We start from the raw sequence: 18,947 nt of genomic DNA, 5'->3' as shown, positions 1-18,947 counted from the left end.
CAAGGAGAGTGTTGGCTATTGTTCTTGTTTTTTTACATATGTATGTATGTATTTTCTGGATGTTTCCATGTTGATTGATGCTCTAGAATCTCTGCCAATCCCATCTATCACTCACCTCTTCCCAAATGCTTTCATATTTCTAGAGCTATTTTACTCAGCTGTCTGCTTATGTCCTCTCTGTGGTTCTTCTGGCCATGGTGGTTTAGCTCTCTTCACTTACTACCCACTTTTTGGCTGCTCTCATTTCCCAGTTCTGAGCTCCCACCCACACTTGCTCATCAACTCTTCTCTCTTGAGTCACTCACACCTCCTACTGTGGATGAAGCCATTCCCCTTATCTGAATTGTCCACATCCCCTCAGTTTTCCCTATATGCTATGTTCTTCTCATTATTTCAATTCCTCTCACCCTCTTATATCTTCAGCTTCTCTTGTCTTTCCTTTTCCCTGTTTTAATTTGACCCTGAACCTAATATTGTTTACCTTGCCTTAAACCAACGCCTGAATTTTTCTGGTTCTCCTCAATAATTTTTCTTACCTATGTTCAGTTGTTTCTGTCTTCTTAGGAACTTTGATTTCCATGTTGCTCCATTTGCCTAGCTTCCCACTTTTCTCCTTTACTTCTTTCAAACTTGCGGCTACATCAGTCCGGACGCGCAGGCTCAGCGGCCATGGCTCATGGGCCCAGCCGCTCCTCGGCATGTGGGATCTTCCCGGACCAGGGCACGAACCCACGTCCCCTGCGTCGGCAGGCGGACTCCCAACCACTGCGCCACCAGGGAAGCCCAAAACTGTCATTTTTGAACCAAAACAACAAATGAAAGCTACAAAGTGCCTAATAAATATGTGTTAAACAATTTGATGAATTAATATAAAAGTTAAATTTATGCCCAAAAGTCATGAAAAGTCCAACAAAAGTTATTTATGATTTAAAAAAAAGGCTGAATCCAGGGCTTGTGATTTTGGTTGCAATAGAGTAGTGAGTATCATACTTGTGCTCCCAAGATGAACAACTATAAAACTGGAAAAAATATTTGAATCCACTCTTTTCCGGCATTGGGCAACAGATGGTGCAGGGCTGTGATTTTTTAGAAAAGAGAAATATATGCGGTGACTACACATTTGTTCTAGTTTTCTGCATAGGGATATTTTGCAAACTTCAGTGCATAGAGTTAGAACCCAACAGAGAACCGTAGTCACTAGGCAGATGAAACAAAGAAAGAAGTTTGGGTTTGCTGAGGTGGTTGTGAATTGTGAGGCAGGGTACAGGGGTGGGGTTTTTGTGCAGAGATGGGGCACCAGGAATCTGTACAAGGAACCCATGAGCTTTTGGCCAAATACTAAGCTGCATGTGTTCCAGAACGAGATTCAGTGAGGACTAGCAGTGAACAACTACTGGAGTAGAGGAGTGGGATTGTGAACTGAATGGAGATTCTAGAGTTTACACAATGCTGGGAGACATTTGAGTCATGATATGCCAGAGTAGGAGGAGCTTGTGGAGCTCCTTAGTATTCTGTTGAGGCCTCAGAAAGGCCATCCTAACAAATCCTAAAACAAGCTTTGACAGAATCAAGCTGAGTAGCCAATAAATTAACTGCCTTCTAGAACAAAACTCAACACTTTTTAAAGGAAGTCAGCACAATCCAAACTCACACTGTAGCATCTACAATGTCCAGGATATAATAAAAAATTAGTGTATATATGAAGAAACAAATTAATCCATAACTGAGAGGAAAAAGTGAATAGAAACATATCCAGAGATGACAAATTTTGGAATTAGCAGACAAGGATTTTAAAAGCTATGACACATAAGTTCAAGAATTTAAAGGAAATTGGCCATAATATGGGAAAAGATCCCAACAGAGAAACAAAACTATAAAAAAGACCCAAGAAGCTGAACACATAACAGGTAGCATAAACACACTTATATTGCATTTTACACTAAACTTGCTGAAAACCAGAGGTGAATTCTTAAAAGCAAACTGAGGAAAAAGTAACACATTATGCAGAGGGGAAAAATAATGATTTCTGACTTCTCATGAAAAACTTCCAAGCCATGAGATAGTGAGACAACATCTTTAAAGTGCTGGGGAATAAAAATCAATCTAAATTTCTATATACAACAAAAATATCCTTCAAAAATTGAAGATGAAATGGAGAACATTTTCTGATTGGGGAAAAAAAAAAGGTAGAGGTATTAGTTACCAGCAGATCTGTACCATAAGAAATGTTAAAGGAGGTTCTTGAGGCTGAGGGGAAGTGTTATGAAATTAGTCCTAGAGTAAAGGTTGCTGCAGATGCCCCCTTACAGACCTTAAAAACAAACGTTCAAAAGGACTAAGCCTCTAAGGAATTCCCTGGTAATCCATTGGTTAGGACTCCGCGCTTTCACTGCTGAGGGCACAGGTTCAGGACCAATCCCTGGTCAGGAAACTAAGATACTGCAAGCTGCACAGCTCAGCCAAATAAAGAAACAATATCCACGATTAAATATTGGACTTCCCCAGAGGTCCAGTGGTTAAAAGACTGTGCTTCCACTGCAGGGGGCCCTGGTTCGATCCCTGGGAGGGGAAGTTCCGCATGCTGCATGGTGCATCCAAAAAAAGGATCAGGCCTCAAGAAACTTAGCTGCATGCCTGAACCAAATTAAACACTCATTAAAGGAGTAAAACAAAATTATTCATTCAACATTGTAAAATTCACAATCAGAAGTTCCCAGGCATGCAAGGAACCCAGAACCAGGAGAAAATGAAATATAGAAATAAATAGAAAATGAAAGAGATGACAGAATTAGCAGACGATCTTAAAACAAATTACAAAACGTATAAATATGCAAACAGATGGAAAGGAAAACATTAAGTTTAATGAATGGAATAGAAGATATAACAAAAAGACCTAAATAAAGCAAAAGGAATACCAATGGGGTTTTCTTTTTTTTTTTGATTGAAGTATAGTTGATTTACAGTATTGTGTTAGTTCCAGATGTACAGCATAGTGATTCAGTATTTTTGCAGATTATACTCCATTATAGGTTTTTACAAGAAAATGGGTAAAGTTCCTTGTGCTATACAGTGTATTCTTGTTGTTTATCTATTTTATATGTAGTAGCTTGTATCTGTTAATCCTATACCTCTAATTTGTCCCTCTCCCCTCCACTTTGGTAACCACAAATTTGTTTTCGGTATCTGTGAGTCTGTTTTGCATATATGTTCATTTGTATTATTTTTTAGAGGGAATAACAGTGTTTTTAAATATAATAATACAGATAGGTTAAAAGTAAAAGGATGGAAAATCCTTTAGATAGCATACTAGAATATGCCAGCTAATAAAAAGAAAACTGAACTGGCTATATTAATATCAGACAGTATACTTCAGAACTAGTAACATTGACGTAAAAAGTGACATTTTATGATGATAAAGCAGTCAATTCACCAAAAGGATTTAACAACTCTAAATGTAGAGCTTTGATATGGAAGAGGCAAAAAAATCTATGGAACTAACGGAGAAACAGACAAATCTGCAATTATAGTTGGAGATCTCAATACCTCTCTTGGTAAAGAAACAGAAAGAGTAGACAAAATATCAGAAGGACGTGGAAAACTTTAATACTATTAATCAAATTAGCCTAATTGATGTTTATAGGACATTCTACTAGTGAACAGCAGAATACACATTATTTTCATCCACTGTAAAGCATTCACAAATATTCTGAACCATAAAACAAGTGAAAACAAATTTTAAAGCGTTGAAGTCATACAGAATGTGTTTTCTGACCACAACAGAGTTAAACTAGAAATCAATAACAGAAAATCCCCAGATATTTGAAAATTAGGCAGTACATGTCTTTTTTTTTTTTTTGCGGTATGCGGGCCTCTCACTGTTGTGGCCTCTCCTGTTGCGGAGCACAGGCTCCGGACGCGCAGGCTCAGCAGCCATGGCTCACGGGCCCAGCCGCTCTGCGGCATGTGGGATCTTCCCGGACCGGGGCACGAACCCGTGTCCCCTGCATCGGCAGGCGGACTCTCAACCACTGCGCCACCAGGGAAGCCCAGGCAGTACATTTCTAAATAACCCATGGATCAAAAAAGGGATCATGAAGGAAATTCAAAAATACTTTAAATTAAAGCATATCATACAAAAAATTTGTGGAATGCAGCTAACTAATGCTTAGAAATTTATATAATAAAATGTTTATATTAGAAAAGAAAAATGTCTAGAATTAATTACCTGAGCTTCTATCTTAAGAAACCTGAAAAAGAAGAGCTAATTAAATTCAAAATAAGTAAAGGAGGGAAATTAAAGATAAGAGCAAAAATCAGTGATATAGAATACAGAGACAGAGAAAACCAGTGAAACCAGAAGATGGTTCTTTTAAGAAAAAAAAGATCAATAAAATGAATAAGCCTCTAAGCAAAGTGATAAAAAAGCCATAAATTAGCAATATTAGGAATGAAAGAGGCAACATCACTGCGGATCCTACAGACATTATGTAGGTAATAAGGGAATACTGCTAGCAGGTTTATGCCAATAAATTCAGTAACTTAGATGAAATGGACAAATTCTTTTAAGAACATGTTACCAAAGCTTACTCAAGAAGAAATATGCCTACAAAAGAAATTGATTTGTAGTTAAAAACTTAACAAGGACTTCAGGTTGTGATGATTTTACTGGTGAGTTGTACAAAACATTTTAGGAGGAAATAGTCAGTTCTACATAAACTTGTTTTTTTTACATCTTTATTGGAGTATAATTGCTTTACAATGGTGTGTTAATTTCTGCTTTATAACAAAGTGAATCAGTTATACATATGTTCCCATACCTCTTCCCTCTTGCGTCTACCTCCCACCCACCCTCCCTATCCCACCCCTCTAGGTGGTCACAAAGCGCTGAGCTGATCTCCCTGTGCTGTGTGGCTGCTTCCCACTAGCTATCTGTTTTACGTTTGGTAGTGTATATATGTCCATGCCACTCTCTCACTTTGTCACAGCTTACCCTTCCCCCTCCCCGTATCCTCAGGTCCATTCTCTAGTAGGTCTGTGTCTTTATTCCCGTCTTACCCCTAGGTTCTTCATGACATTTTTTTCCTTAAATTCCATATATATGTGTTAGCATATGGTATTTGTCTTTCTCTTTCTGACCTAGAGTCTGTCAAACAGAGTGAAGTAAGTCTACATAAACTTTTTCAGAAAAGTAAGTCTACATAAAAAAAGTAAGTCTACATAAACTTTTTCAGAAAAGAGAACTATGTCCCAACTCATTTTATGAAGATAGTATTACTGTGTTACCAAAAACCAAAGACATTACAAGAAAACTACAGATGGGTAACTGTCATGCATGCAAAAATCAATAACAAAATATTAGCAAATCAAAGTCAGCAATATATAAAGATAATACACCATGATGGAGGTCCAAAAGCCAGTAGATGAGGGACTTCCCTGGTGGCGCAGCGGTTAAGAATCCGCCTGCCAATGCAGAGGACACAGGTTCGAGCCATGGTCCAGGAAGATCCCGTATGCTGTGGAGCAACTAAGCCCGCGAACCACAACTGCTGAGCCTGCGTGCCACAACTACTGAAGCCCACGTGCCTAGAGCCCGTGCTCCTCAACAAAAGAAGATAACCGCAATGAGAAGCCTGTGCACCACAACAAAGAGTAGCCCCCACTCGCCACAACTAGAGAAAGCTTGTGCGCAGCAACAAAGACCCAACGCAGCCAAAAATAAATAAATAAATTTATTTTTAAAGCCCCACAAAAACCAGTAGATGAGGCTGAGAGAGGAGGGCATCCACAAAAACCTGGTTGGGAATTAGAGCCCAAGAGAGGAATGCATGAGTCCATAGTGATATTTAAAAAATGAAAAACAAGGCAGTGGTTGGGGCGGGTATGGAGGACAAAGCCCTTCCTTATAGTAGAATCTTAACTAATAAATGTAGGAGGAATAATGGAATTAGAAAATTACTCTTTGATAGCTATCACAGTAATCATTCATTCATTTAAGAAACATTAATAGAGATGTTAAAACTAATGGAGGAAAAGCTTGATGAGGTTATGAGACATTTACACAGTCTCAGTGTATCTCTTTCCCAAATATTTATTAACAGCAAAGTAGAAAAAATAATATTCTGCCGGGAATATCTCCTGGTAGATACCACCTTTACCAGAAGATTGAAGGTAACATCCTCAGTAATGAACTAAATTGAAATCGTGCCCATCCGATAAGATGCAATGTAAGGAACATATCATCACTTCTGTAATATTGCTGCAAAGATGCATAATCTGATTCTAGTCCTGAAGAAATATTAGGCAAATCCAAATTTTGGGAGACCTTCTATAAAATAACATTTGGTAATTTTAAAAATTACCAGTCATGAAAGAGAAAATCTGAGGAACTGTTCCAGACTGAAAGAAACTAAAGAGACACGACAACAATGTGTGATTTGAAAAATGTGTAATACTATGTGTAATTCTGAACTGGATCCTAGTGTTGTAAAGGACATATTGGAAGAATTGGCAAAATTGAATGGGATCTGAGGGCCATATGGTAATAATATATCACTCAATTTCCTGATTTTTATGGTTGAAAATGCCCATGTTTTATAGGAAATATCAGTGTTGGGATATCAGATCAGCAACTTATTCTCAAGTGGTTTGGATGAAAAGTCATGGTGTATACTGTGTTTCTACTTTTCTGTAAGCTTGTGATTGTTTTTTAAAATGTTTTAAAAATACTTTTGGTATGTAAAAGGATAACATTCATTTATTTGAAAAATCCACATAGCTGATCTCCTAATGATGCTGAATAATGGAGGTAGATAATACAGTTCTAGTAAATCAAACAGTATTCTTTTCCTCCTTGTGTATTTTTTAAATTTACTTAAAAAATTTTTTTTACTTTATATTGGAATATAGTTGATTTACAGTGTTGTATTAGTTTCAGGTGTACAGCAAGGTGATTCATTTATACATATGTCTATTGTTTTCAGATTTTTTTCCCATGTAGGTTATTACAGATTACTGAGTAGAGTTCCCTGTGATGTACAGTAGGTCCTTGCTGATTATCTATTTCATATATAGTACTGTGTATCTGTTAATCCCAACCTCATAATTTATCCCTCCCCCCCCACCTTTCCCCATTGGTAACTATAAGTTTGTTTTTGAAGTCTGTGAGTCTGTTTCTGTTTTATAAATAAGATTTTTTACATTTATAAGATTTTTACATTCATATATAAGTGATATCATATGATATTTTTCTTTCTCTGTCTGACTTCACTTAGTATGATAATCTCTAGGTCCATTCATGTTGCTGCAAATGGCATTATTTTGTTCTTTTTTATGGCTGATATTCCACTGTATATATATATTACCACATCTTCTTTATCCATTCATCTGTGGATGGACATTTACATTGCTTCCATGTCTTGGATATTGTAAATAGTGCTGCAGTGAATTTTGGAGTGCATGTATCCTTTCGAATCATGGTTTTCTCCAGATATATGCCCAAGAGTGGGATTGCTGGATCATATGGTAGCTCTATTTTTAGTTTTTTTAAGGAAGCTCCATACTGTTCTTCATAGTGGCTGTACCAATTTAACGATCCCACCAACAGTGTAGGAGGGTTTCCTTTTCTCCACACCCTATTTAGCATTTATTGTTTCTAGACTTCTTGATGATAGCTATTCTGACCAGTGTGAGATGATACCTCATTGTAGTTTTGATTTTCATTTCTCTAATAATTAGTGATGATGGGCATCTTTGCATGTGCCTGATGGCCATCTGTATGTCTTTGTTTTTTCATTGAAGTATAGTTGATTTACAGTGTTGTGTTAACTGCTGTACAGCAAGGTGATTCAGTTATACATATATATATATATATACACACACATTCTTTTTTTAATATTCTTTTCCATTATGGTTTATCATAGGATATTGTATGTAGTTCTCTGTGCTATACAGTAGGGCCTTGTTGTTTATCCATTCTATATATTAAAGCTTACATCTGCAAACCCCAACCTCCCACTCCATCCCTCCTCCAACCCCCTCCCCCTTGGCAACCACCAGTCTGTTCTCATGTCCATGATTCTGTTTCTATTTCATAGATAGGTTCATTTGTATTATATTTTATTTTTTATTATTACTTTTAAAAATTAATTTAATATAATTTTTATTTTTGGCTGCGTTGGGTCTTAGTTGCTGTGCGCAGGCTTTCTCTAGTTGCAGGAGCGGGGGTTACTCTTTGTTGTGGTGCATGGGCTTCTCATTGCAGTATCTTCTCTTGTTGTGGAGCATGGGCTCTGGGTGTATGGCTTTCAGAAGGTGTGTCATGCAGGCTCAGTAGTGTGGCTCACGGGCTCTAGAACGCAGGCTCAGTAGTTGTGGCACACGGGCTTAGGTGCTCTGTGGCATGTGGGATCTTCCCGGACCAGGGATTGAACCGGTGTCCCCTGCATTGGCAGGCGGATTCTTAACCACTGTGCTAACAGGGAAGTCCCTGTATCATATTTTAGATTCCAAATGTAAGTGATATCATATGGTATTTGTCTTTCTCTTTCTGACTTACTTCACTTAGTATGATAATCTCTAGTTGCATCCATATTGCTGCAAATGGCATTATTTCATTCTTTTTAATGGCAGAGTAGTATTCCATTGTATATATATGTACTACATCTTCTTTATCCATTCATCTGTCAATGGACATTTAAGTTGTTTTCATGTCTTGGCTATTGTGGATATTGCTGCTGTGAACATTGGCATATGTATATGTTTTTGAATTATAATTTTGTCTGTATATATGCCCAGGAGTGGGATTGCTGGATCATATGGTAATTCTATTTTTAGTTTTCTGAGGAACCTCCATACTGTTTTCCACAGTGGCTGCACCAACTTATATTTCCACCAACAGTGTAGGAGGATTCCCTTTTCTCCACACCCTCTCCAGGATTTGTTATTTGTAGACTTTTTAATGATGGCCATTTTGACTGGTGTGAGGTGGTACCTCATTGTAGTTTTGATTTGCATTTCTTTAATAATTAGCAGTGTTGAGCATCTTTTCATGTGCCTATTGACCATCTGTATTTCTTCTTTGAAGAAATGTCTATTTAGGTCTTCTGCTCATTTTTGGATTGGTTTTTTTTTTCTGTTGTTGAGATGTATGAGCCATTTGTATATTTTGGAAAAAAAGCCCTTGTCAGTTGCATTGTTTGCAAATATTTTCTCCCATTCTGTAGGTTGTCTTTTCATTTTGTTTATGGTTTCCTTTGCTGTGCAAAAGCTTGTAAGTTTGATTAGGTCCCGTTTGTTTATTTTTGTTTTTATTTCTATTACCTTGGGAGATTGACCTAAGAAAACATTGTTACAATTTATGTCAGAGAATGTTTTGCCTGTGTTTTCTTCTAGGAGTTTTATGGTATCGTGTCTTATGTTAAGTCTTTAAGCTGTTTTGAGTTTATTTTTGTGTATGGTGAGAAGGTGTGTTCTAACTTCATTGATTTACATATGGTTGTCCAGCTTTCCCACCACTTGCTGAAGAGACTGTCTTTTTCCCATTGTATATTCTTGTCTCCTTTGTCAAAGATTAATTGACCGTAGGTGTGTGGGTTTATTTTTGAACTCTCTATTCTGTTCCATTGATCCATATATGTGTTTTGGTGCAAATACCATGCTGTTTTGCTTACTGTAGCTTTGTAGTATTGTCTGATATCTGGAAGGGTTATGCCTCCTATTTTGTTCTTTTTCTTCAGCATTGCTTTGGCAATTCTGGGTCTTTTATGGTTCCATATGAATTTTAGGATTATTTGTTCTAGTTCTGTGAAAAATATTATGGGTAATTTGATAGGGATTGCATTAAATCTGTAGATTGCTTTGGGTAGTATGGCCATTTTAACAGTAATAATTCTTCCAATTCAAGAGCCTGGGATATCTTTCATTTCTTTGAATAATCTTCAGTTTCCTATAATTAATGTTTTATAGTTCTCAATGTATAAGTCTTTCACCTCCTTGGTGAGGTTTATTCCTAAGTATTTTATTTTTGGGGTTCCGATTTTATTTTATTATTATTTTTTAAATTTATTTATTTATTCATTCATTTTTGGCTGCATTGGGTCTTCGTTGCTGTGTTCCAGCTTTCTCTAGTTGCAGTGAGAGGGGCCTACTCTTCGTTGCAGTGTGCGGGCTTCTCATTGCAGTGGCTTCTCTTGTTGCAGAGCAGGAGCCGTAGGCGCACGGATTTCAGTAGTTGCAGCATGTGGGCTCAGTAGTTGTGGCTCGCGGGTTCTAGAGCACAGGCTCAGTAGTTGTGGCGCATGGGCTTAGTTGCTCTGCGGCATGTGGGATCTTCCCAGACCAGGGATCAAACCCGTGTTCCCTGCGTTGGCAGGTGGATTCTTAACCACTGAGCCACCAGGGAAGTCCCAGGGTTACAATTTTAAAAGGTATTGTTTTTTTACATTCCTTTTTTGATATTTCATTGTTGATGTAAAGAAATGCAGCCGATTTCTGTATGTTAATCTTGTATCCTGCTACCTGGCTGAATTTATCAGTTCTAGCAGGTTTTGTGTGGAGTCTTTAAGGTTTTCTATATATATTATCATCTGCATATAATGACAGTTTTACCTCTTCCCTTCCAGTTTGGATACCTTTTATTTCTTTTTCTTGTCTGATTGCTGTGGTTAGGACTTCCAATACTATGTTGAATAAAAGAGATGAGAATGGGCATCCTTGTCATTTATTTATTTTTTATTTGGCTGCACCGGGTCTTAGTTGTGGCACTCGGGATCTTCGTTGCGGCACTCGGGATCTTCGTTGCAGCATGCAGGATCTTTAGTTGCAGCATGCAAACTCTTAGTTGTGGCATGTGGGATCTTGTTCCCTGACCAGGGATTGAACCTGGGTCCCCTACATAGGGAGTGCAGAGTCTTAGCCACTGGACCACCAGGTAAGTCATCTGGGTATCCTTGTCTTGTTCCAGATTTTAGCATGAAGGCTTTCAGCTTTTCACTGTTGAGTATTATATTGGCTGTGGGTTTGTCATAAATAGTTTTTATTATGTTCCCTGTGTACCCACTTTGGTAAGACTTTTTGTCATGAATGGATGTTGAATTTTGTCAAGTGCTTTGTCTGCATCTATTGAGATGACGTGTTTTTTGTCTTTTCTTTTGTTTATGTGGTGTATCACATTGATTGATTTGTGTATGTTGAACCAACCTTAGGAACTTGGGATATATCCCACTTGATTGTGGTGTATGATCTTTTTATGTGTTGTTGGATTTGGTTTGCTAATATTTTGTTGAGAATTTTTGTATCTCTATTCACCAAAGATATTGGCCTGTAATTTTCTTTTTTGGTGTTGTCTTTGGTTTTGGTATCAGGGTGATGGTCACTTCATAGAATGTCTTTGGGAGTGTTCCCTTTTCCCATTTTTTGGAAGAGTTAAAGAAGGATCAGTATAAGTTCTTTGTATGTTTGGTGGAATTCTCTTGTGAAGACATCTGGTCCTGGACTTTTGTTTGTAGGGAGTTTTTAAATTACACATTCTATTTCACTTCTAGTGATCGGTCTGTTCAAATGATCTATTTCTTCTGGATTCAGTTTTGGTGGACTGTATGTTTCTAGAAACTTGTCCATTTCTTCTAGGTTGTTGAATTTGTTGGCATATAATTGTTCATAGTACTCCCTATGGTTTTTTGAATTTCTGTGGTATCAGCTGTTATGTTTCCTTTTTCATTTCTTACTTTGTTTATTTGGGTTCTCTCTCTTTTCTTCTTGGTGAGCCTGGCCAGAGGTTTGTCAATCTTATTTATCGTTTCAAAGAACCAGCTCTTGGTTTTCTTGATTTTTTTTCTATTGTGTTTTAGATCTCTATTTTATTTATTTTCTCTCTGATCTTTATTATTTCCTTCCTTCTGCCAACTTAAGGTTTTGTTTGTTCTTCTTTTTCTTATTTTTTTAAGTGGTAGGTTCATGTTGTTTATTTGAGATTTTTCTTGTTTTTTTTGAGGAAGGAATATATTGCTATGAACTTCCCTCTAAGAATTGCTTTTGCTGCATCCCATAGTTTTTGTATGGTTGTGTTTTCATTGTCTTTTGTCTCAAGGTATTTTTTAGTTTCCTCTTTGATTTCATTGTTAACCCATTGGTTTTTTAGTAGCATGTTGTTTAGTCTCCATATAATTGTTTTCTTCTCTTTCTTTTTCTGTGGTTAATTTCTAGTTCCATGCTGTTGTGGTCAGAAAAGATGCTTGAGATAATTTCTGTACTCTTAAATTTGTTGAGGCTTGTTTTGTGCCAGAGTATGTGGTCAGTCCTAGAGAATGTTCCATGTGTGCTTGAAAAGAATGTATATTCTGGGTTTTTTTGGATGTAATGTCCAAATATCAGTTATGTCTGTTTTACTGTATTATTTAGGATTTCTGTTGCCTTATTGATTCTCTGCCTGCAAGATCTGTCTGTTGATTTGAGTGGGGTGTTAAAGTCTTACTATTATTGTAGTCCTGTCAGTTTCTCCCTTTGTGTCTCGTAGTAGTTATTTTCTGTATTTGCATGCTCCTATATTAGGTGTGTGTATGTTGACGAGTGTAAAATACTCTTCATGTATTCTTCCTTTTATCATTATATAGTATCCTTCTTTATCTTTCTTTTTTTTTTTTTTTATATCTTTCTTTATGGCTTTTGTTTTAAAGTTGTTTTGTCTGATATAAGTATTGTGACCCCTGGTTTCTTGTCATTTCTGTTAGGATGAAATATCTTTTTCTATCCCCTCACTTTCAATCCGTGTGTGTCCTTTGCCATAGGGTGGGTCTGTTATAGGCAGTGTATTGTAGGCTCTTGTTTTTCTATCCAGTCTGCTACTCTGTGTTGTTTGATTGGAGCATTTAGTCCATTGACATTTATGTATGTATTTATTGCCATTTTAAACCTTGTTTTCCTGTTGATTTTGTATTTCTTCTTTGTCCATTTCTGTTTTTTCTTTTGTAGTTCAATGGTTTTCTTTTGTATTATACTTATGTTCTCTTCTTTTTCATTTTTGGGAATCTATTATATGTTTTTGATTTGTGCTTACCTTCTTTTTCGAGTATGTTAACCCCTTCCTATATCTGTTGGGTTGGCCAAAAAGTGCCTTTGGTTTTTAAGTGAAAATAAAAGACACATTTTTCATTTTCACAAGAACGTTATTGAACAACGTATTCAACCTTTTGTTCCACTACCTAGTGCCATTTTTCAGGCAACTTCATAATTCCATCTTCCCAAAACTTTTTATCTTTTTTTTTTTTGTGATACACAGGCCTCTCACTGCTGTGGCCTCTCCCACTGCAGAGCACAGGCTCCGGACGCACAGGCTCAGCAGCTGTGGCTTACGGGCCTAGCCGCTCCGTGGCATGTGGGATCTTCCCGGACCAGGGCACGAACCCATGTCCCCTGCATCGGCAGGTGGACTCTCAACCACTGCGCCATCAGGGAAGCCCAACTTTTTATCTTTTTGAGCAAAGAACTGTTCCGGGTGCCTTTTACAGTCTTCCAGGGAATTGAAATATTTTCCATTAAGAGAATTTTGTAAAGACCGAAATAAATGGAAATCTGAAGGTGCAATGCCTGGTGAATACAGTGGATGAATCAGAACTTCCCAGCCAAGCTGTAACAGTTTTTGCCTGGTCGTCAGAGAAACATGCAGTCTTGTGTTATCCTGATGGAAGATTATATGTTTTCTGTTGACTAATTCTGGACGGTTTTCATTGAGTGCTTTCAGTTGGTCTAACTGGGAGCAGTACTTGTTGGAATTGTTTGGTTTTCTGGAAGGAGCTCATAATAGAGGACTCCCTTCCAGTCCTACCATATTTACAACATCACCTTCTTTGGATGAAGACTGGCCTTTGGTGTGGTTGGTGGTGGTTGATTTCACTTGCCCCATGATCTCTTCTGTTCCACACTATTGTACAGTATCCACTTTTCATTGCCTGTCACAATTTGTTTTAAAACTAGAATGTTTTCATTAAGTTTAAGTAGAGAATCACATGCAGAAATACAGTCAAGAAGGTTTTTTTCACTTAACTTATGTGGAACCCAAACATCAAAGCAATTCACATAACCAAGCTGGTGCAGATGATTTTCAGTGCTTGATTTGGATATTTTGAGTATGTCAGCTGTCTCCCGCATGGTATAATGTTGATTGTTCTCAATTAATTTTTTGATTTGATTCTTATCAACTTGGTCTGCCCGACCGTGGAGCATCGTCCAGTGAGAAATCTCCAGCACAAAACTTCGTAAACCACTTTTGACACGTTCAGTCAGTCACAGCACCTTCTCCATACGCTGCACAAATCTCTTTTTGCATTTTGGTTGAGTTTTTACCTTTCTTGAAATAATAAAGCACAGTATACCGAAAGTGTTGCTTTTTTCCTTCCATCTTCAATATTAAATGGCTACACAAAAATTCACCAATTTTGAGAAGTCTTTTTTTAAATGCACGCTGATATGACAACTGTCACATACAATCTAACAAAATTGTTTTGAATGAAGTTAAAGAGAGAGCTAAGTGCTACTAGAGCCATCTTACAGAAAAAAACGAATGAACCTTTTGGTCAACCCAATATTTCCCTTAGACTGGTAGTCATATAAGCTCAAACACATAGTAGGAAAAAAAATCTACATTTTCTTACTCTTATCCTCATATTATGATATTGGTGTCCTCTTTTACATCTTCATGATCATTCTTTTGCTCTTCATTGTGGTTATCATCACTTTCACAGAAATATTTTGATTTTTTTTTTTTAATCTGTGTACTGGCTTATTTAAGTGATTTGCTTTCTAATTGTGATTTTCTCTTTCCTGTAGATTCTTCTTTTTTATTTAGAGAAGACCTTTCAATATTTCCTTTAGGATAGGTTTAGTATTGCTGTATTCTTTAGTTTTTGCTTTTCTGAGAAATTCTTCACCTCGCTATTCTTTTTTAATTTATTTATTTTTATTTTTGGCTGTGTTGGGTGTTCGTTGCTGCACACAGGCTTTCTCTAGTTGTGGTGATGGAGGGCTGTTCTTCGTTGCAGTGTACAGGCTTCTCGTTGTGGTGGCTTCTTGTTGTGGAGCATGGGCTCTAGGCACGCGGGCTTCAGTAGTTGTGGCTTTCGAGGTCTAGAGTGCAGGCTCAGTAGTTGTGGTGCATGGGCTTGGTTGATCTACCGCCTGTGGGATCTTCCCAGACCGGAGCTCAAACCCATGTCCCCTGCATTGGCAGGCGATTCTTAACCACTGTGCCACCAGGGAAGCCCTCCTTCTGTTCTAAATGATAATCTTGCTGGGTAGAGTATCCTAGGTTGCACGTTTTTCCCTTTCAGGACTTTGAATATGTCTTGCCCCTCCCTTTTGGCCTGCAGTGTTTCTGTAGAGAAATCTGCTGATAGCCTTATGGAGTCCACTTGTAATTAACTCTTTGTTTTTCTTTTGCTGCCTTTAGAATCCTCTCTTTGTCTTTAAATTTTGCCGTTTTTATTATGATATGTCTTGATGTAGGTCTGTTTGGGTTTATCTTGTTTGGAACCCTCTGTGCTTCCTGAACCTGCATATCTGTTTCCTTCTTTAGGTTTGGGAAGTTTTCAGCCATAATTTCTTCAAATATATTTTTGATCCACTTTTCTCTTTCTCCTTCTGGGATCCCTGTTATGTGTAGATTGGAACGCTTTATATTATCCCATAGGTCTCTTATGTTGCTTTCTTTTTTTTTTTGATCTGGCTTTCTGTCTGCTGTCCTGATTGGGTGGTTTCTGTTATTCTATCTTCCAGGTCAGTTATTTGTTCTTCTGCATTGTTCATTCTGCTATTCATTGCTTTTAGCTCAGCTTTTGTCTCTGCAAATGAGTTTTCTAATTTTTCTTGGTTCTTCTTTATAGCTTCTTGTTCTTTTTTACAGTATTCTACATTTCCATCAATAGTCTTTCTTAATTCTTTTAGTATTTTCATTATCTCCTTTTTGAAACTGGTGTCTATTAGAAGAGGTGTGTTTCATTGTTTGTTCTTTCAGGGGAATTCTCTTGGTCTTTAGGAGTGGTTGCTGTGCTTCTTCATTTTATTTATATTTCTCTTACTTTGTGAGTTTAGGAGAAACAATTATATACTGTGGTTGTGGAAGGCTATTTATACATGGAGGTGTTCCTCTGTAGCTTGTGTGAGTTTAATATATTTGGTGCAAGGGCTCTTTTTAGTATGGATGCCTGTCACCTCTTTCCTCAGCACGTGCTTGTTGTTATTTCCTTGATAGCGGGCGTGCAGATGTGACAGCTCGTGCCTGGTCCTCAGGTTTGTGGTGGCGGCTCAGGAGCTCCCTAAGAGCATATGATGGGAATCGAGGTGGCTTGTGACCACTCTTGGAGTCCAGGCAGGCAGCGGCAGGGCCTCAGGACCACTCCTGGGGTCCAGGAGGGAGGCAGCGAGGCTTGTGACCCCTCCTGGGGTTTGGGGTGGAGGCAGTGGGGTCTGGGGTGGAGGCAGTGGGGGCTTGCGACCACTCCTGGCATCTGGACGGGTAGTGGCAGTGGATCGCGACCACTCCTGAGTTCTGGGAGGGAGGCAGCGGGGCCAGGAGACCACTCCTGGAGCCCGTGCAGGCAGTGTCCTGCCCTCTGAGACCACATGTACAGGGAAAAAGGCTACAATCAGAGTCCTGCCTCACCTCTCATGCACCCCCAAAACAATGGCAACTGGCCTCTAAGGTGGCCCAGGCTTCCTCTTAGTACACCCTCAGTTGTGCTTACACTGGATTCCAGTCCCCCTGCAGGCTGTTTCCACACAGCCAACCCTAGTCCTGTCTTTGGTTCTGATCTCCAAAGCCAGAGTTCCAGCACCCAGCCCCTGCCCGCACTGGTGGAAGAGTGTCTCAGGCTAGGGAGTGCAGGGTGGCAGCACTGACCATCTGTGTAGTTCTCCCTTTGCTCTGGCTGCCACAAACCCAGTGCTGCGTTCACTTATGAGGCTCAGAAACTCCCCTTCTTTCCTAGCCAATCTCCCCACTGGTGAGGGAGTTCCCAGGGTGCAGGAACCTTTCCTCTTTCACAGCTCCCTCCTAGGGGCACAGGTCCCATCCCAATTCCTTTCTCGCTTTTTTTTTCTTTTTTCCTACCTGCTTACTGGAGATTTTCTTGCCGTTTCAACAGTCTGAGGTCTTCTGCCAACTTACAGTAGATATTCTGTGAGAATCATTCCACGTGTAGATGTATTTTTGATGTATTTATTGGGAGAAGGGGAGCTTCATGTCCTACTACTCCACCATCTTGATCACTCCTCTGTGTGTCTTCTTTGGAGAAGTGTCTAGTTAGATTTTTCTGCCCATTTTTTGATTGGGTTGTTTGTTGATATTGAGCTGTTGAGCTGTTTGTATATTTTGGAGATTAATCCCTTGTCAGTCACATCATTTGCAGATATTTTCTCCAGTTCTGTGGGTTGTCTTTTCCTTCGTTTATGGTTTCCTTTGCTGTGCAAAAGCTTGAAGTTTTATTAGGTCCCATTTGTTTATTTTTGTTTTTATTTCCATTACTCTAGGAGGCAGATGCAAAAAGATATTGCTGTGATTTATGTCAAAGAGTGTTCTGCTTATGTTTTTCTCTAAGAGTTCTATAGTATCCAGTCTTACATTTAGGTCTTTGATCCATTTTGAGTTTATTTTTGTGTATGGTGTTAGAGAATGTTCTAAACTCATTCTTTTAGATGTGGCTTACCAGTTTTCACAGCACCACTTATTAAAGACACTTTTTTCCACTGTATATTCTTGCCTTCTTTTTCGTAGATTAATTGACCATAGGTGTGTGGGTTTATTTTTGGTCTTTCTATCCTGTGGTCTGTAAGTCTGTCTTTGTGCCAGTACCATACTGCTTTGATTTCTATAGCTTTATAGCGTAGTCTGAAGTCAGGGAGCCTGATTCCTCCAGCTCTGTTTTTCTTTCTCAAGATTGCTTTGGCTCTTCAGTGTCCTTCTGTATTTTGAATGATATGTAATCTCATTTATTTCGGTTTTCTTTTCTTTTTTTCATTTTTGATGAGTAAGATTGCCTATATATTTTCTTCAGAACTAATGTTCTGATACGTACTAAGGTAGCATAATTTTTCTCTCTTTACCTTCAAAGGTTGCTCAAGAAACAGATGTTAGAGCACAGATTCGTCTGCAGTTTCGTGATGTCAATGGAGAACTTGTAGCTGTGCAGAGATCTATGGTTTGTACTCAGAAAAGCAAAAAGACAGAATTTAAAACCCTGGAAGGAGTCATTACTAGAACAAAGTAGGTGTTTATTATATATTTGAATTATCTGTTCATTTTTTTGTCTTTAGGTCTATAAAACTATGGTTTTTTCCTACTACTTTAAGTTTATTTTACGGAAGCTTATTAACTTTTTTTTTTTTTTTTTTTAATTTATTTTTGGCTGCATTGGCTCTTGGTTGCTGCGTGCGGGCTTTCTCTAGTTGCGGCGAGCGGGGGCTACTCTTCGTTGTGGTACGTGGGCTTCTCATCACGGTGGCTTCTCCTGTTGCGGAGCATGACGCGCGGGCTTCAGTAGTTGTGCCTCACGGGCTCTAGAGTGCAGGCTCAGTAGTTGTGGCGCACGGGCTTAGTTGCTCTGCAGCATGTGGGATCTTCCCAGACCAGGGCTCAAACCCGTGTCCCCTGCATTGGCAGGCGGATTCTTAACCACTGCGCCACCAGGGAAGCCCATATTAACTTTTTAATGGACTTTATCTTTAGAGCTGTTTTAGTTTCTCAGCACAACTGAGCAGAAAGTAGAGATCCACCTTGACTCTACACCTGCGCAGCCTTGTCCACTATCAACATCTAATTTTTTATTTGATACTATTTATCAGTTAAACAGAATGATCCCATTAAAGATTTAGTGATAATGCTCCACTCCTTTGAGTAATTTATGGACAGTTGCTGAATTGAAGGCGCATAATCACCCAAATATAGATTGAATGAATGAAAA

At 38.4% G+C, this 18,947-nt stretch overlaps 1 protein-coding gene across 2 annotated transcripts in view; it reads left to right on the top strand.

Annotated features, from left to right (window-relative positions):
• The window catches only part of RAD50 (RAD50 double strand break repair protein), a 99,215-nt gene that overhangs the window by 9,002 nt on the left and 71,266 nt on the right, over positions 1-18,947 (top strand). For both annotated transcript variants that reach the window (XM_032627516.1, XM_032627517.1), the window contains one exon: positions 18,099-18,250. In XM_032627516.1, the coding sequence (XP_032483407.1) occupies positions 18,099-18,250 (152 nt within the window). The remainder of the gene's footprint in view (positions 1-18,098; positions 18,251-18,947) is intronic.

This window comes from Phocoena sinus, chromosome 3 (assembly GCF_008692025.1).
Source record: "Phocoena sinus isolate mPhoSin1 chromosome 3, mPhoSin1.pri, whole genome shotgun sequence".
NCBI lineage: Eukaryota > Metazoa > Chordata > Mammalia > Artiodactyla > Phocoenidae > Phocoena > Phocoena sinus.
Note: the sequence above shows the minus strand (reverse complement) of the source record. Positions and strands in the feature narration are given on the sequence as shown.